This window comes from Arabidopsis lyrata (genome assembly GCF_000004255.2).
Source record: "Arabidopsis lyrata subsp. lyrata unplaced genomic scaffold ARALYscaffold_5, whole genome shotgun sequence".
Classification (NCBI taxonomy): Eukaryota; Viridiplantae; Streptophyta; class Magnoliopsida; order Brassicales; family Brassicaceae; genus Arabidopsis; species Arabidopsis lyrata.
The window spans coordinates 3325397-3343802 of NW_003302551.1; the positions used below are offsets into that span (position 1 = coordinate 3325397).

At 35.3% G+C, this 18406-nt stretch overlaps 5 protein-coding genes across 7 annotated transcripts; 3 read left to right on the forward strand and 2 right to left on the reverse strand.

Moving 5' to 3' along the window:
• Nucleotides 1–1930: 1930 nt before the first annotated feature.
• Nucleotides 1931–5861, forward strand: LOC9313077 (UPF0400 protein C337.03). 2 transcript variants are annotated; one of them, XM_021025134.1, is made up of 8 exons: nt 1931–2107; nt 2484–2600; nt 2989–3236; nt 3383–3502; nt 3625–3793; nt 4358–4497; nt 4581–4616; nt 4874–5861. In XM_021025134.1, the coding sequence occupies exons 2-8, from the start codon at nt 2525–2527 to the stop codon at nt 5645–5647; spliced, it is 1563 nt and encodes a 520-aa protein (XP_020880793.1). In that variant the 5' UTR covers nt 1931–2107; nt 2484–2524; the 3' UTR covers nt 5648–5861. The 2 variants fall into 2 exon arrangements, with proteins under 2 accessions (XP_020880793.1, XP_020880794.1); XM_021025135.1 differs by having other exon boundaries at nt 1931–2062.
• A 124-nt stretch (nt 5862–5985) lies between these two features.
• Nucleotides 5986–7991, forward strand: LOC9311418 (membrane-anchored ubiquitin-fold protein 4). 2 transcript variants are annotated; one of them, XM_002875304.2, is made up of 4 exons: nt 5986–6270; nt 6570–6768; nt 7312–7482; nt 7592–7991. In XM_002875304.2, the coding sequence occupies exons 2-4, from the start codon at nt 6639–6641 to the stop codon at nt 7651–7653; spliced, it is 363 nt and encodes a 120-aa protein (XP_002875350.1). In that variant the 5' UTR covers nt 5986–6270; nt 6570–6638; the 3' UTR covers nt 7654–7991. The 2 variants fall into 2 exon arrangements, with proteins under 2 accessions (XP_002875350.1, XP_020880795.1); XM_021025136.1 differs by having other exon boundaries at nt 6051–6270; nt 6622–6768.
• A 1127-nt stretch (nt 7992–9118) lies between these two features.
• On the forward strand, nt 9119–9983 carry LOC9311419 (pollen allergen Che a 1). The gene is made up of 2 exons (XM_002875305.2): nt 9119–9509; nt 9588–9983. Exons 1-2 carry the CDS (start codon nt 9326–9328, stop codon nt 9926–9928), a joined length of 525 nt encoding a protein of 174 aa, XP_002875351.1. The 5' UTR covers nt 9119–9325; the 3' UTR covers nt 9929–9983.
• A 28-nt stretch (nt 9984–10011) lies between these two features.
• On the reverse strand, nt 10012–13255 carry LOC9311420 (actin-related protein 2). The gene is made up of 15 exons (XM_021026300.1): nt 13060–13255; nt 12664–12774; nt 12419–12553; nt 12259–12330; nt 12090–12168; nt 11921–11970; nt 11737–11840; nt 11580–11648; nt 11422–11485; nt 10942–11010; nt 10761–10844; nt 10620–10678; nt 10469–10535; nt 10296–10379; nt 10012–10208 (listed from the first exon to the last, which is right to left on the reverse strand). Exons 1-15 carry the CDS (start codon nt 13099–13101, stop codon nt 10128–10130), a joined length of 1170 nt encoding a protein of 389 aa, XP_020881959.1. The 5' UTR covers nt 13102–13255; the 3' UTR covers nt 10012–10127.
• Nucleotides 13256–15263: 2008 nt separating this feature from the next.
• LOC9313078 (transcription factor TCP20) lies at nt 15264–16859 on the reverse strand. Its single transcript, XM_021026560.1, has 2 exons — nt 15574–16859; nt 15264–15486 (listed from the first exon to the last, which is right to left on the reverse strand). Exon 1 carries the CDS (start codon nt 16695–16697, stop codon nt 15741–15743), a length of 957 nt encoding a protein of 318 aa, XP_020882219.1. The 5' UTR covers nt 16698–16859; the 3' UTR covers nt 15264–15486; nt 15574–15740.
• Nucleotides 16860–18406: the final 1547 nt, after the last annotated feature.

An 18406-nucleotide genomic window follows, 5' to 3' on the forward strand; every position in this document is an offset into this window, starting at 1 on the left:
GGGACAAAGCAGATGGGATTCTTTATTCAGAAGAGAACTTGAGGACAAGTTCTTCAGAAGTGGAGGAGACTGATGTAGGAAAAATTTAGGGAATTTACCTTTTCTTTTAATATTTATTTATTTCACGCTTTCTATTTTGTTTAGGGTTTTCTATTTTATGTTTTGGTTTTATTCTCTATATATATATAGAGATCCTAGGTTATTTACAGGACATGTTTTTGATTCTAATTAATAAGAACATAGAGCTTTCTCTTTTCCTGGTGGATTCCAGACCCTTTTCTGGTGGATTCCAGAGTTTTATCATTAAGTTCGTCGCTAGCGAACTTCATTTCAATCTAGGTTTAGCGCTTGCTTAACCTAGGGTTTTCCGACTGCGTCAAAAAGTGTATAACACTTTCTAATTTCAATGTGGGTAAGATGGAAACAAAATTGTGACAATAAAAAAAAATATAGTTACGTAAACATTAAACGATATATACATAATATGTATATATATGGTTTGAGTTACGTAAACATATGATTTTTTTAAAAAAAGCTTGGCATCATTATAAAATTGTGACAATACGAAAAGAGAAAATATGAGACAGTTTATTACCACATCATGTAACTTTACTTGATAATATAAAAAATTCTCAAAACAAAAGACAAATTCATAAGGAATTAGGGAATATGCACTAAATAACCTAAGAGCAAAAAAAAATTAAGAAAATAATATTAAACAATGTCTATTTGCTATATGGTTTTTGTCAATTTTTGGCCCATATTACTTGTGAGTTATTCGTTGTCTCTTTTTTCTTTCCTCTCGTCGGCGAGAAGCCTCAAATCTCTCTTTTTCTCTCATTTGCTCGGTCTCCTCAATCTTTTTTCTTTCTCTCCCTCTCGTTTGATTTCTTCACCACCATGTTTTTTTTTCTTTTTCCATATCACTATTTCTCTCTTTCGTCAGACATCACCACCGAGTCTTACTACTCCAACCCACCAGGCCACCACCACAACTGAATCTCACAACTATAACAATCATCATCACCATAAATACTAAATCTCGCTAATTCCGACCCACCACCTTCATCAACATTTACCGCCACCACCACCAAGCTTGAACCACCGTCATCAACAGCAACACCACCGTTACCGTATCTTCCCCTCTTTCCCCAACTGCTCTTATTTCTCCACCTTCTTTATCTCCTCCGACATCGGGTCGAGCTTCTTCGACAACAACTCTATTTTATGTCTACCGCCGTTCATAATTCTTAATTTGCATCAATCGCCATATATTCTTAATTTTTCTATCTATCTATTTATTTATCTATAAAAATGAGTATTTAGAATCTTTTTTCTTCTAGGATTAATAATTGATGTAAATTTTTTTTAATTATCATATTATATAATAAGATTGTATAATTTCATAAATCTTTTTTAATTTTAAGGAAACAGTAATATTATTAGTAGGTTTAAATTAGAATTAGTAAATATTATTTAATTACTTTTTTTATTTAATAAGATACATATAGTTTCCTTATAATTATCTTCTTTACTTTTAAAAAATTGTTTTTAAAAAGATATATATGTATAGTTGCCTTATAATTTTTTTCCTTAAATTTTTATTTTTATTTCGTAAGATACATCTAGTTTCCTTATATTTATCTTCTTTAGATTTTTAGAATTATTTCATATAAGATATATACGTATAATTTCCTTATAAATTTTTTTTGGCTTTACACGTTGATAAATTTGACATGTGTGTATAGTTTCCTTATATTTATTTTAAATGAATAAAAGAAATTTTTTGTTTAATACTGTGTCAAAATTTAAAATCGATAGATTTAACACGTGTCAATTACTAACTTTCAAAACCATAGATATGGGCTTTGGCCCAATAATGAGACTTAGGCCCATAAACTTATAAAGAAATCGCCGGTGGTTCATCCAAATCTAACCACGACGAAGATTATTTCCAAAATTTCCCAAACTGCTCAAACTTCTCCGGCGGATTTTGGAGACATTATCGGAGAACGGCGCCGTTTTCTTCACCGTGATTTTCGTTGCCCACTTCACTGCTAATGTTAGCCTCATCGCAACAATCTCCTTCTTCTGATTGATTCTCTCTGTAATTTCCTCTTCGCGCTAGTTGCTTTCGTATTTTCTTTCTACTGAAATTGGTCTCTGGTTATCTCTAGTTCTTTAGGGTTTATACAAGCTTTGATGTCTATAGCCACTAACTAGTCTTGTTTATGCACTTCCTTGTCATATTGTCTAGTTCTTGCTTAGTCTTATGAATTACTTGTGCTGCTAGTGCTCGTGTACTTGAAAAAATCCTGGCTTTTTCCATAATATATTAGCCAATGAATCGAATTTTTGTCTTCTGATGCTCAATTGTTTCTAATAGTATTCAAAATTTTTGACCTTTTTTGTTTTCTTTTTCATTGCTTCAATTGATGATGACTCTAGGGTTTTTGACTAGTATCTTCTTTGTTTCTCTATAGATTTGTGAAGGCACACTGGGTTTTGAGCTGGTGTTGAAGCAATGGGTAGTTCATTTAATGCTCAGATATTAGTGGAGAAGCTTGCCAAGCTCAACAATTCTCAAGCAAGCATAGAGAGTATCCTCTTTTTGTATATCTAATGTTGGTTGTGGTAAAGCTCTGTAATTTCATTGGTTCATGTAGTTGAATGGGTGCTTTGAAAAGACTAGACAGAATTGCTATCTAAGTAAATGAGTAACAATGGTATAAGTTGAGAGAGTGTTGGTATCTCTTCTCAAGCAGATTATATCTAAATTCCCCAGGATTTTCTTTTACTGGAACAGTAGTTTATACCAATTTTGAGTTTCAGTGATATTGGTGTCTGATATACTTGGATAATTTTCTAAACTCTCCCAGCTTGCTTTTATTGTGAAATAGTTTCCCTTTGATTAGTCTCATGTGATGTGTTTATTTTTCCCTCGCCTTGTATACTGTTCTGGTGTATCTATTCCTTGACGTTATACAGCTTTATCACATTGGTGTATCTTTCACATGAACAAGGCAAAGCATGTTGTAGAAACATGGGGTAGGCAGTTTCACTGTGCCCCACGTGAGCAACGTTTGGCATACTTGTACCTCGCGAATGATATCTTGCAGAATAGCAGGCGAAAAGGTTCAGAGTTTGTAGGTGAGTTCTGGAAAGTACTCCCTGATGCTCTTCGTGATATGATTGAAAATGGTGATGACTTTGGAAGAAAATCTGCACGTCGATTGGTACGTGAAGTTAATTTTTTATCTACCACTCTCTGAATTTCTCTTTGTTTGGGATTTTAATGAACATAGAAATGCCAGTTATTATAATGATGTAAGGAATTTGACATGAGAACTGCATTACTGATTATTGTAATTGTCTCTCGAAGGTTAATATATGGGAAGAAAGGAAAGTTTTTGGATCCCGTGGACAAATTCTTAAAGAAGAACTTCTGGGAAGGCAGCCTGAAATTGGAACCAGAAATGGAAATCTCGTGCCACTTAAGCTCGTAAGTCTGAGTTTTTTGTACAAGCAATTTCGTACCAGTATTTAAGGTCCAGTGTTATGTGTTCATTTCTGCTTTCGAGTTCTTCCATGCTAACCACATAATTATCTCTGTCATTTTTGCAGTCTGTTCCTCAGAGACAGGCAAATGGATCTACACTGGAGAAAGTAGTGTCTGCCGTTGAAGTTCTTCATGGTGTACAAATTGATGAGGATGCTATTGTTGGAAAATGTACTAATGCTGCTGGTTACCTTGAGAAAACAACACAAGAGGTTGAGAGAGATCTTAGTTCAGGTATTACCGTCCATTGGCTGCTACTTTGCTGCAAATGTATTGATATGTTTTTTTTCCTAATTAAGTAACAATCAACATAGCTGTAGATTTCTACATATGTTTGTTCTAAAGCTCAACTCATTTGGTCTATCCGGTCTATGAGTGATCTTAATACACCACCACACTTCCGATTCTTACTTCCATGATGCTCTTCTCGTGTTTCCAAATAATTCTAACCAAAATCCTCCTTTCTACATGGTGGCTCTAACCAGTTGATAGGAATCTTCAGCTTATCTTTTGTGTTAAATCATTTAATGGTGGTGAGAGAACTTACTTCAACCATTAGGAAGAGAATCCACAAATTTATAAGCCCCCAGTCACCAACCAGAGTAACCAGTCCGACACATTATGGTTACTTTTGATCCCAAAGAAAATTTACAACAGTTGGTTGAACTGGTCTTTATAGTAACTACTTGTAGATATATCACACTTCTTTACTTTTAGGATAGAGAAAACCCATGGCTTGTTCAAGAATCATATGAAGTTCTTTTCACTATCTTACTTCTTGAGCATTGCTTTAAACAGGACACACCCCTGGGCCAGCGTTGGTAAAGGAGTTGCAGGGACAACATGCCATATTGAGAGACTGCATCGAACACCTAGGGGCAATGGAGACATCCAGAACAAGTCTTGTCTCACATTTGAGAGAAGCTTTACAAGAACAGGTTTACATTTATACAACTTCTTACAAAAAAACATCTTTAGTTGCTCCTGCCAGAAACCTCACCTTGTTATTGTTTTTGTCCAGGAACTCAAGCTGGAGCAAGTCCGCAACCACCTTCAGGTATGAGTTATTACCGACAAATGTGATATCTGTTGTTACTCACACATTCTATACATTTCGATTTACACAATACATCACAACGTTATCAGTAATACTTTCCGAGACATGCGGGTCTAGCTTTCGAGCTTGTTTAGTGAGTTTGTTCAAGGAAGATAGACTCAAATCTAATTAGGGGTCTTGGTTGCTTTTCCAAACAAAATGTTGCCTTATCTTCATGCTATTTAGTTAAATTGATTTCTTTCGTGCTACGATTTCAGATTGCTCGGTTTCAATCAGACCGAAGTGGTGATCTCTGCAGACAGCTTCTAGACCATGGTGGTAGTTCACAGCCTCCTGCTACAGAAGAAGAAGAGTCAAAAGAAGCCATCAAACTTCCATCCGCTGCAGCAGCACCGCAAAGCTTCACACACAGTGATGTGGAACAATCTGCACCTGTTATGTTTGCTTCAAACCCAACTCAAGCAGTTCAAGACCCAAGAAAAACTGCGGCTGCCGCAGTGGTAGCTAAGCTAACTGCCTCAACTTCCTCAGCCGAGATGCTCTCCTATGTTCTCTCATCCTTAGCCTCCGAAGGCCTCATCGGAAACAACAAACCACCTGCTGTAACAGAAACTCTATCATCCGTTGACTACCCACCAGAGAAAAGACCCAAGCTTCAAAACCAAGACCAGTCCTATCTCCCACTGCACCAACAGAACACTGCAACAACATCATCCACCACACCCCCACCACCGCTTCCACCACCACCACCATTCCAGCTTCAACCCCAGTTCTTGCAGCCCTTACAGCCTCCTGGTCCTGTAAACCACACACCATTCAACTACACCATAGCAACCACAACTGCAACAACACAGCAGCAGCAACAACAACAACAGCAACAACAAGATCAAGGTCCTCCTTGGGTTCCTGGGCTCACTCAACTTTCAACAACCTCTGCTCCATCGGAAAATTCATACCAGAAGTTTCAGGGACAAGATGGTTTCTATGGCATTAACTCATCAATGCCTATTACACCTGTCACTCGGCAGTAGAGTAAATCTGTTATAGGGGGTGAATATAGGAAAAAGCTCGCTTTGTTTTTTTGGTTTTTTTGTTAAATATAGTTTTAATGGTCTTTTGATAATTAGGATTTTACGTTCTTAAAATGTGCTTTGTATGCTTTCTAATTGTGCGTACTAATCAAAAGGCTTCATCTCTGTAAACATTTCATAAAAAAATCCCTTCTTTTGCTCTGAGATTTTACTATTGTTGGAAGATTCGATAGATTTCAAATTTTCTTCTTCTCTGAAATTTACATGGAAGACAGATTGGACCAAGTTTTAACTCGTGTTTTTAAAGTCTTCTGGTCAAGACGCCGACAGGGCTTTGCTTTTGACTAATAAAGAAACATACTTTTCCACATTTTTCGTCTTTTTATCTTATTTCTTTACTCGTCAGGGATTCCCTGTAACGCGGCAATCCTGACGAAAGATATATCAGAAAATTTTATAGGAATCAGATAGCAGCAATCTCTTAGCTGGATTTTTACCAGCTTCACTTGAAGATTAGGTCATTTACCCTTTTAAGGGTTTCTCTCCTACTTCTTGATCCTCCCCACTCCCAAGACGCAAGACCTAGCACACTTTGACATTTGGATTGAGTGTCTCTATTTCGGGTAAGATTTGTGTGTTTTGTGTTAACTTTATGTGACGGTTTAGGAGCTTAGGTTGCTTAGATGATTTACAAGTTTTGATTTTTTATTGCTTCTTGTTCTTCTTGTTCCTTTGGTCCAAGTTCTTGATTTGGACAATAACTGAAATTTCTTAATTGATTTCTTTAAATTTTGACTGTGCTCTTATTACTAGTCTTCTCTGAATCTTTTTGTTCTTTGGTCCAAGTTCTTGATTTCGACAATAACTGAAATTTCATTATTGATTCTTTGAATTTGAGAATCTCTCTGTCCTCTTCTTATAGGTCTCATTTGTGTGAATTCTTTCTGCTGCAATCTTGTGAGTGTTTTGTTTAGGGAGAAAGAGAAATCAAATGCCGCAGGAAGATTTGGTAGAACTTAAATTCCGGTTATATGACGGCTCAGATGTTGGCCCGTTTCAGTACTCTCCAACTGCCACAGTCTCAATGCTCAAGGAGAGAATTGTCTCTGAATGGCCTAAAGGTGAGCACCGAGCACAGTCTTTTGGTTTGCTTTTTCGGCTAATTCGTGAAGAAAGAAGTCAAAATGCGATAGAAGTGCTCTTGAATGCTTTAGAATTGGCTTTAGAACGTTTGCTTCAGCCATTTTTTTTTTTCACTTGTGGTTTGATAGACAAAGTTCAGACATAAGTCATAGGATCTGATGGGATTACAAATCACTGGTCTTAAACTAGAAATACAAGAAGGAAGTTCCTTATTGATCTATTTATTAAATGGTTACTCGATCTTGTGATCTATGTTTTAACAGTTTCTTCAATTGTGGCTTGATAGACAAAGATCAACATTAGGCATAGGCTTTTGAATTGGTCTGATTGTATTTACTAATCACTTGTCTTAAACTACAAAACATGTCTTTAGAGACTATAGGGACGAATACGGTTCTGATTCTTGTTAGCAGAATTTCATATTCTTATTCTTGTGCATTCAACAAAAAATTGCATTTGTCTCATTTTGTTTCCTATTGTACCTTATTGACTAATTGAATTTGAGGGTTTTGAATGCGTAGACAAGAAGATTGTTCCAAAATCAGCTAGTGACATCAAGTTGATAAATGCTGGTAAGATTTTGGAGAATGGTAAAACGGTTGCACAGTGTAAAGCTCCATTTGATGATCTCCCTAAATCCGTCATTACAATGCATGTTGTCGTGCAACCGTCTCCAACAAAAGCAAGACCAGGTCTTGTTCTTTACACACATTTATTTTCTAATCTCCATAAATCTTGTTTGTGGAATTAATGCTTGAGAGTTTTCTTGAGCCTAATATCTTGTTTTTTCTTCCCTTACAGAGAAAAAAATCGAAAAGGAAGAAGCCCCACAGAGAAGCTTTTGTTCATGTACCATAATGTGAGAACAACAAGTAGTCCCGTCTAAAAATTTGAAAGAGTTAAGTTTTGCTTCTCTGTGGTTTTGTCCTAAAAGACCCTAAAACATAAACTACCATTTCCGCGCTTCATTTTCGATATGTTCTTCACAAGTTCATAGAAATCTTCATCAATGGCGTTATAAAGCTAGTCTATTAGAGTTGTTTCTTTTGAGTTGTGATGAAAAACTTTTCTTTGGAGCATCCTTTATAAAGATAAGAGTTTGTTGCTTCTCTTTTGTTTCCACAAACTAATTCTAGTATCTTTGTAAACATTCTTGTATGGTTTTGTTAATCTTTAGTATATCTTAGACCTGTTTCTTCTCTATCGAGATCCGCCGAAAACTGTATCCAAACATCTCTATTCAGTCCATTACCTACCATGAAAACCATTACTAAACGATTGCAATTTGGTTCTTGAGTGGCAAACACTTTGATATGTACTATATGGTCCATACATAATTAGACACAAGTGGCATCACCTTTCTCATCACTTTCCACTTCCACAAAGCCAATTTTTTGGGGATGTAGTTACAAAACCCAAAAAGAAACAGAGAGCATGAGATCTCAATAAATGTCCTTTCACCTAACTTATCACTGTCTCTTCACTATCTCCCACTTAATTCCCTCATTTATAACCTTCACTTTCACTCAGTGTCTCTCCACTATCTTGTCTTCTTTTCTTTGGCCTTTAATTCTATTCCTCTCCTCTCATTTATAATCTTCACTCCAAATGCGCCTTTCTTTGTTCTCCCATCACTATCTCTGTGATTGTCTTGTAGGCCTAAGACAAATCATTCATTAGATCCGCTTCGATATGGTATTTACTTTAATTCAATCCGAATTTCAGTATTCGTAACTACTAAAAACAAAACGAATAATAAAATATAGTATTCCGATGTCACAAATATAGTATTCGTTTAAAACAGAGCAAATCAAAAATAGCAATGTTAGAAAGTTCGGATATGCGATGATTAATATATATTTGTTAAAAAAAAAAAAGTTCGGATATGCGTTCCGATCCATTTGCTACATATATACATGATATTATAAATTTATAATATTTATTTCCATTTTTGTATCTTCAAGATACATAATAACAATTACAAAATGAAGAAAAATTATATTTTTTAAATTATTAACATTAAAATATATAACACTAATACTATATTTTAAAGTATAGTATCTTTTAATATTTAATACTTTTGAATAAGAAACACCACTTTTCCCTTGCCACCTTTTTAGTTTTTAGTCTTTCTTTTTTATCCTATACTTTTTTTTTTTTTTAAAAAAAACTTAGGTAAATTTCACATATTTATCCACTTATTAGCTAGTTTGAGTAAATCACCAAGTGTATCATATATCCGACGGATTGTTGAAAATTTTGCGAATAATTCGAAAGGAAGCGGATTGCATATACTTATACTATTTATTTTCCAGGATATCCGTTTCATGTCCAACCTTATTGTTAAAAGACACGTTTGTATAACTCTCTCTATATATAGAAAGGAACCATGAAGCTATTTCATAGAGTTGTTCCCATCTCTTCTTGTCTGAAAACTAATTCCCTATATTTCTTCTTCCTTCACACACATATTCTCCAACTCTTACATCAACCACATAAACAAATAAACCAAACTTGAAACGTGTTTTGTTCAAGATGAAGAAAAAATCAATGATAATGTTTTTGTTTTTTCTTCTGCAATTTCTGTTTGTAAACTCTCTATCTCCAAAACATTCATCACCAAAACCAAAACCAGATGCAGAAATCACTATAATGGGTTTTGTTTACTGCGATGTTTGCTCCAACAACAGTTTTTCTAAACACAGTTACTTCATGTCCGGTAGTAACTCAAAATAAAAAGTTCTCTTTGATTAATTTTCTCTGCAAAAACTCTGTTTCTTAACGTTTCTTGACACAGGTGTGGAAGTGAGAATAGTCTGCAGATTCAAAGAAGCTTCGTCAACAACGAGAGAGACTATAACATTCTCTGCTAACAGAACCACCAACGAGTTTGGACTCTACAAGGTAGCCATATCTTCTCTAGATTGTGCTGATGTAGACAGCCTCGCGAGTTCTTGTCAAGCGAGTTTGATCGGAAGAAGAAACTTCTCGGCTTCTTCTTGCAACATTCCTGGTTATAGAACCACAACGGATCAGGTCTTATTTAAGTCTCAAAGGTCTAATTCCTGTGTTTATGGTTTTAATGCTTTGAATTTCAGACCGTTCAATAGGGATCTTGCCTTGTGTGGCAAGAAATAGGGCTCCTCAAATTTGTTTCAACTATAAATTAATAAACTTTAATGGTTCCAATACAGAGGTTTTACTGTATTTTGGATCCCTAATCGCAACCAATTGTACTCAAACTTTGAAACCTAAAATACTGATTCACAAACGGAATTAAACCATCCTGACGGTAATAAAAAAGGGATACAAGCTTTGAGTTTTGCTTTTGAAAGTTTTAAGCTTGGCTCATTTTATTCAAACAATTAATTCCTTCTTCCATATAGTCTTCTCTATTGATCCAGAATTCTGGTGCGTCCTGCAACATCGAATCCGAATTCTCTTATCATAATTTCACTAAAGGCTTTCGTGTTTAAAAGAGAGATAGCATTGAACTTTTCTTTACCTTCATGATTCCTGCAAGAACAGCACCTCCGAGGTATACCATGTGTTTCCTCCTCGGTGGATCTTCGATCCGCAATCTGAGTTTCTGATTGATAAGAAAAACCGAAAAATAAATGTTAAAAACTGAGCTAATGACTGAAAGTGAACAGCGCATTATCAGGATATCTTTTTTACCTTCAAGCCATCTTTGTTTCCTTTTAGAACTGTATCGAGATACCGATCCTGGATTTCCTTCTCAAGACTGAAACAAAGAGAACATACATGACATTAAACATAAACCATCAAGCGTCTTGTTAGATTATGAAAAACCAAAAAGAATACAAACCGGCTAGGTAATCCTGGGTACATGGTGCTTCCTCCGCTTAAAACTATGTGTTGGTAGAGCTGTGAAAAAAGAGCAAATGGTTTTAAGACAATATATGATTGGTTTTGGATCTTTCTTTTGAAGTAAGGAGTAAGCACATACCATCATGCGGTTATCAATATCCATTTCTTGAATACAACGGAAAACCATGTCTGCCATTCCATCACCTTCAACATCAATGAGTTCCTGAAAAAAAGATTTTGTTCTGTGATCAGCCTCAAAATTCTTGGAGGGTTGAAAATAATTCAGAAAGAGAAAAGCAAAGTGGGCGATTAAGGTTTACCGGTGTAAACAGCGCTTCAGGTGCTTGGAATCTTTCAGTGCCTACTTTTATGACTCTCCCATCTGGAAGCTGATCACAGTTCAAAAAGACAACGGATAAGTACTTCAAAAAAAATTAATTTGATACTTCAAAAAAAAGTTGATATTATCAACTTTTGAGGCTGCAACTGGCACAAGTATGAACTTTATCCACTATCGGATGACCAATCCCAAACATAGCGCCCAAAAACAAAGAAAAGATGGCATGAAAACAAAGGATGATAATATCATTTTTTTCATTACCAAAAAACACAAAAGCAGGTATCTTCAAATATCTCTACAAACTCAAGTTCGCCAAGAATCTGCTATCTATTTAGTTCTGATCCTGAGTTTAGATACCTATTAGCTTAACGTATGCTAGTTTCTGTTTCTTGCCTTTATTTGCCCTAGAAATTTGAAATTTTCCACTCCTGACAGGTTCCTACCAGAAGAGAGAACTTACAGTATAATTCTTAACAAGGATGGTTGTCTCAAGGCCAAGCTGAGATTCTCTCTTGTAATCATAACTGCAAACAAAGACAAACCAAATAGTTTTTATTTCCTATTCTTGTAATGCATTACTACACAGATATTAGAGAAAAGCTGTGAAGAGGTCTTTGCCTTATATAGCAGAGCTTCTCTTTAATTTCCCTAACCGTCTCAAAGTCAGCCGTTTTATTCATCGCATATCTGTTGAACAAACAGTCTTTTAGTTTAGCTAATTTAAAACATCTCCATATCATCAAAATGTATGCGAGTCTATGAATCAGTTTCTCACCCTCGTCGAGATAGTAGATCAACGAGATACGCTGTTATGTGTCTGCCAGCAACATTCATTCTTTTGGTAAGATGAGGGAACGAGTAGCCATCAACCACCGGAACCTAAGATGTGAGGTGAAGACGGTTAAGTTTTCTATTGTAAGCAATATTCAATCTGAAAATTACACAGTTTTGTAGCTTACCACATGAGTAACACCATCACCAGAATCAATAACCAAACCAGTTAGCAAACCTGAAACCAAGAGTTCAACACAGGAAAAAAAAAATCAATGAAGTACGCATACACTTTTCACAGGTGACTATATAAACACACGAAAGAAAATCTAAACCTTCAATAATCTCCATAAGCACCTTGAGCATAGAGAGTCAAAACGGCTTGGATTTGAATGAAAATGCCAGCGAAATTGTATTTCTCAAACATTGTCTCAATCTGTTATAAAAAATAAATAAGCTACTACTTCAACAACCATCAACGCAATTTTTTCCGTTTCTTTTAAACAAAGACTTGAGAATACCCTACCATTTTTTCACGATTCTTGGAGGGATTAAGAGGTGGATCTGTGAGCAATATCTTACACTCTGATGGATTGATCTGTTAATAACAAAAAAGGTTTTAGAGTAAGTCAAGAATTATGTAACCGAGACAAAAATGGCAAGAAGAAGCAGGAGAAGAAATTTACTTTCAATTCGTTATAGAAAGCATGATCCCAAACATGTTCCATATCCTCCCAATTCTGCACAATACCATTATGGACAGGATAATTTATATCCAATTGATGTCGAAGCTCAGAGCAAGTCTCCCCAACAACTATATCCTAAAATGAAACAAAACCAAAACGTATATGAAATCGAATTACGCATATCAACTTTGCCAAAAGGATAACAATGATTTGATTTTGCTTATTTAAGTCACATATTTACAAACCTTGACTTGTTGCTCCATGAGTGATTCTTCATACCGAAGCAACGGTCTTCCCACGACACACGGGAAAACCGACGTTGGGAAATTCTCTCCAGCAAATCCACATTTGACATACTGAAAATTTGCCAACAACAAAATCTGACATAAGAGACTCAAAACACATAAACTTGAGGCAACCCATTAAGAGAAATCTCATGGATCAGCTTCGATTTCAATAGAAACACAATCTTACACATTGCTAAGACATGAAAGTTTTTCAAATTTTGCAACTTTAAGATAACTAGATCCCAAACAAACCCAAAGAAGAGGAAAAGGTGCGATTTTTAACGAAACCCAGAAAGAAACGGAATGATGATTGATCAGATTCAAGCAAAGAGATATAAGAGAGAAGAAGATTACACCGGTGCCGTTGTCACAAACGACGACGTTTTTGTTGTCCATCTCCTCCGATTTTCTATAGAAATTTCAGATTTTTATCGAATTACAACAATCAGATTTCTTCGATTCGATCTCTCAGGGAACAAAAGAAAAACTTGTCTTTGAATCGAAGCGAAGAATCACTCTTCTCTACTTGGTCCGGTCAATATTGTTTTCTCGTTTCTTTAAAAGAATGCGCGTCGTTTACACTACACAAAAACGTCACGTAGTGTAAATGGTCAATACACAAACGGCGAATCTTTTTACGCTACAGATAAAAATTATTAATGGGCCTTTAATACGTTTATCCCTTTTCTCGAATATTGAGATGGGGTTAACTTTCTTGTGGGTATTTATGGGCTATTTCAGGCCCATATTGGGTTAAACAGATAATTGATATTTCTATCTGGTTTACTTGTATAACAATCTTCTAAATGATCTAAAGTTTTAAACTAAAGAATTAGGTAATGATCATACTTACCTGAACAGATGCAAACCCCTGATCAGAGATTTCAATTGGATGCCAATTTATACTCAATTTGCAAATTGTCCCGAGCGACGATGACGACACCTGTGACCTGTCTAACCAAGTCTAATACTAAAACCAAGCCGAAATCTGAATCTCTAGAGCTCCAGTTTAACCATCCTTGCTCCGAAAATTCTTGTAAAGAAAGCTTAGTGTTTCTTCCACTATATAGAAACACTCCATCAAAATCTTATCACCGAGCTTAAGAATTGTATTTTTGTTTTCCGTTTTGAGTTACCAGTAAAGAACGTAATCGCCTGGAAGAGCAGAGATACCCTGCATACCATGTAACATCTGTCAACATCAAATCCGAAGATTCAAGAACCATCCTTGCATTCCTCGGTAGTTGTCTCCACATCTTTTATAGGTACAAATCTAAATTGAGGTGCATTGTTGTAGAATCTAGTCACTTGTAGTCTTGTAGAACATCCACCATTCGATATCTGTATAAACCTAGCAAGAAAAGTAGAAGAAAGTTAATTCAAAAGGATAATTTAGATTAGAAGTTGGAAACTCACTATTTTTCATAGTCATAGACTACAAGGATGTATATAACTCACCAGTATAGATTGTGAGCAAGAGCTCATAGTAGCAGTCTAACTTCACATCCACAAGATCAACAATTTCGACCTTGTTTACTTCATCAACAAGTAAGAACTCAAAGTATGCCATGTTGGGTATTAATGTGTAAGACACATCTTGTGGTTTGCATAGAGGATTCAAATTTATCCCAAGTGCGTTTTCAGATGAATGCCCTCTAAGTAAAGTTCTCAGCTTTCATGTCTTCACTTTTATATAGGTTGCTTAGGACACACACTGTCTCTCATGCTTACTGGAAGTCTGGAACATGGCTAAGATGTTTTATTTACTTATGGTAATAACAAAACTGCATATCTTAGACCTTATTGTTTTATTGTTTTCATCTTCACTGTATATTGAAACGGGTGAATTCGCAGACAAGTCAAGCTCATGGCCCAATGTGCCAGAGAGAATGGCATTTCAAAGAGTAAGCAACTTATGAGGAGAATTAGTCTTGCACTCTCATCATGAGGGAGGCTTTGGAATGATCTCTTGGAGTTAAAGTTGGACCATTAGTGTTGAGTTTAGATCATTGCTCAAAAGTGAAATTGGTTGGACAAATCGGAGATCAAGCAACTTTTTTGACTCGTTTACCTTTCTCTCTTAGTCTCTTTCCTTGGTTCCGTCAAATTCAAGTCAAAATGAGTAAAAGTGATTTGAACTTTTTGACTCGTTGAACAATTTATACTATATCTTTGAAAAAGCTTAAATGGAAAAGAGTAAATGCAAAACCAGAAATTGTAAATCACTAGTCTAAGAAAAACAATTGGCTTCTGTTTATTTGGTTCCCAACTGCAAAATCAGGTTCTTACCAAATTCAAAACCTTTGCACGGTTAACTTCACAAAACGCACAAACTCAATCAGAGATGCCAAAGGTACTGAGAGCAGTAACATGAATGCAATGTAAAGATTTAAAGGATTAGAACTTTACCATCATTGTCAAATCCACTGCAGCTCAAAGCCACTGAATCAGAACATGCAGCAAACTGTTTTCCACTCGACTTTAAACAAAAGACTCTAACTCATTCAGAGAGATCGAACGAAAGAGAACAATCTTTGGAGATGCAATAGAAGAACACAGAGTCCAAAAGAGAGCTATAATCTTCATTCCACAAAAATGTGATGGAAGACAAGTATACATTACCATTGTTGTTACTATTGAAAAAAGCCGGTTTCTTGATATTCAAAAGCAACAACACAGAGAATAAGTAAAAACAAGCCTCTCTGGAACTTAAAGACTCCAAACAAAAAAATCTCTGGCTTTGTGTATCAACAAACTCCACCTGCAAAGTTCAAACAACAACTGCCAAAAAAAAATTGTCACAAACACTCAGAAAAAAAAGTTTGAAGATTCCACTCTCTTGTATCATCATCCTCAAATTGAACTCACCTGTGTTTTTGCAGAGGTTTCAATAAGTATAGATTATCACTCTCACTCAGTATAAAACCTTTTCCTTTTTCTTTTTCTTCTCCATAGTGATACAAATTACAACAATATTATCACAAAACAAAAGCCAAAAGCTTTTCAAATCCAGAAGATAAAAAAAAAACAATCCTTTAACGACCTGAGCCTTGAGAATCATCTTTCTCACCACTCTCTTGCTGATGTTCTTCATGATTATGATGCATATGGTGAAGAACCCTACCTTGAGCCTGAGCTTGAGCTTGAGCTTGACCCATCTGTTGATAAATCTGAGTAAAAGACTGAGGATTCAAAACCCCAACATTCCCTTCTTGAGACAACCCTAACTCAAGTCCAGGCATCTGATTATGATTCCCACCAGCACCACCCAATATAGATGCAAAACTCATAGGACCAACACCAGGAAAATCAAAACCAGGAAACCCAATTCTATAACCAGCTCCTTCACTCATTAACCCAGTAGTTGGTACACCAGAACCAAACCCAGCTACATTTGGCCATAACCCAGTTGGTAAATTTGACCTAGAAACTCCTTCACCACCACCAATTCCCCAATTTAGTGGTCTACCACTACTAGACCCACCGTCTAAGTCATGACTGATCATTAAACCAGTAGTAAGAGACCCACCTTGATGATGGTTAGAGACAGAGCTTGCAGCTGAAGCTAAAGCAGAGGCAGGTATAGTTCCTGAACCAGTGGCTGCAATAATCGACGGCTCAGCTTGTTGAAGCAGCCACTGGATTGTTTCACCATCCGATTTGTGACCCAATTCTCTAGTCAATTGAAAAATCCTAGCAGCACAAAGAGCAGGCATCCGAATTCTTCGACCTCTACCTTCGACTTTAGTGTGTCTGTCTTTATTAGAGCTTCGCTTAGGACCAAGCTGGTTCTGATTCTGAGTCTTCTTAGTGTTTGGTTCTTTGTCGGAAGCAGAGACCACGATCTGGAAATCTTTAATCTCAGTTGTTGGTTTGCGATTCTCGTCCTTGTCGTCGGAAACAACAGCAGCATCTCCCAAACCCTGATTTCGTGGTGGTGGTGGGTTCAAGAAATTTGGTACTTGGTGTCGATTTAGGTTCTTGGGATCCATCGAAGCTTGCTTGTGTGGGGACTTCAGGGTCCAGACTTAAATTAATCAAAATTCTCTCTTTCTCTTGGATTCAATTAAGGGTTTGAGAATTGTGACGACTTTGTAAAAGAAAAGGTATCGACTTTGAGAATTTTACAGTGTTTTTTTTTTTTCTTTTGGGAATTTACAAATTTAATCCCTAAAAAAAAAACAGTAAGATCCCGATGCAGAATTGAGAAGAATAAAGAAAAAAAAAGTTTCTTTTGATCTCGAAATTGGTCAAAAAAGAAATGAGAAAACACTTAAAAGTATAAGACTTTAGTTTTGTCTTTTTTATTTTTATTTACTTTTTGGTTTGGTACTTAATAACAGAGAGATAGTGAGTGAGTCTCATAGGTTTCTCACCAAACAATGAATCTCTAAACCATAAACAGCAAAGTAACCAAACAACACATAAAGAGAAGTAGTGACCGTTTCACATTTAATCCAAAGTAATTGATTGGCGAAAAAAAAAATCCAAAGTAATTGAAAATCTAAGAACTGCCACTTCATTTCCCACTAAATACTGTCAATGACTTTGTCCAGTAATATTTTTCCTTTTTGCAGGATTTTTTCCGTTTTTGTATTTGACAATTGTTGAAGTAATTTGGAGAAAAGTTATTGTAACTGATGATCTTATGAAAAAGTTATTAGATTGATATAATATTATTATGAGCAGTAAAATATCAGTTTTTATTGATTTTTTAAAAATTATAAGAGAAGTGTACCCTAAACTATTTATACATGGAAGCCTTTGGTTCAATGGTTTGTTAAAAATGTTATGTTTAGTGTTCATTTCCTCTGCAATTCTGTTGCGGATTATATATACAAACTTATAAAAAATAAATAAATAGTGAGTCGTAAATATACGGTATTGTCATACATCTATAAGTTGCAAAGTCATACACAGGCCCGGCTTAGAAGGTGTGCCAACAGTGCATCTACACATGGTCCACTTTTTTTAAGTCATTTTTCAAAAAGCAATTAGGATCCTATTTTCTTGAAAATTATATAAAAAGGATCCAAATCTAAACATACGTATAAGATATAAACATTATTTTTGATTGGGCACAAGGTCCCAAATTTTTCTGAGCCGGCCCTGGTCATACATCTATAAGTTGCATAGAGAGTTGTAAGTTAAAAAAGGCCGTTGAAAAAAAAAAATTTATATAAATTGCATACTAAACATGGCTTAAACTTTGATAAATAGCTTGTTCAAGTGATTAATATGATTTTTATTCAGTTATGTTTACCTAATAAAATATAGAGAAATAATCCTTTTGTTCTTAAAAAATTGATGTTTTGGAGTTTTTACACAAATTAAAAAACAATAATGATTACTAATTTTAAGTACATTGTTTTCTACTATGTAATAATTGTAGACCAATAACAGTTGATAAATTCAAATATTCTCAATAATTACTTTTCGGATTTTGTAAATTATTAACATTAATTAATTAAAAATGTATAGAAAATAAATACCTATAGAACATAAAAATTTCAGAAAATCAATTTTTTAGAAAGAACAGAGGAAATACAATCCCCAAAAAACCTAAATGAAGCAAAGGTTTTCAAAAAAAGTGGATCTTAACCACTTTTTTTAACTATTTCGGGAATTGCTTCTGATTTTTCACCGGAGTTTCACCTTTCTCTAATCTTTCCGATGGCCCATTCTCACCCCCCTTTCTCTT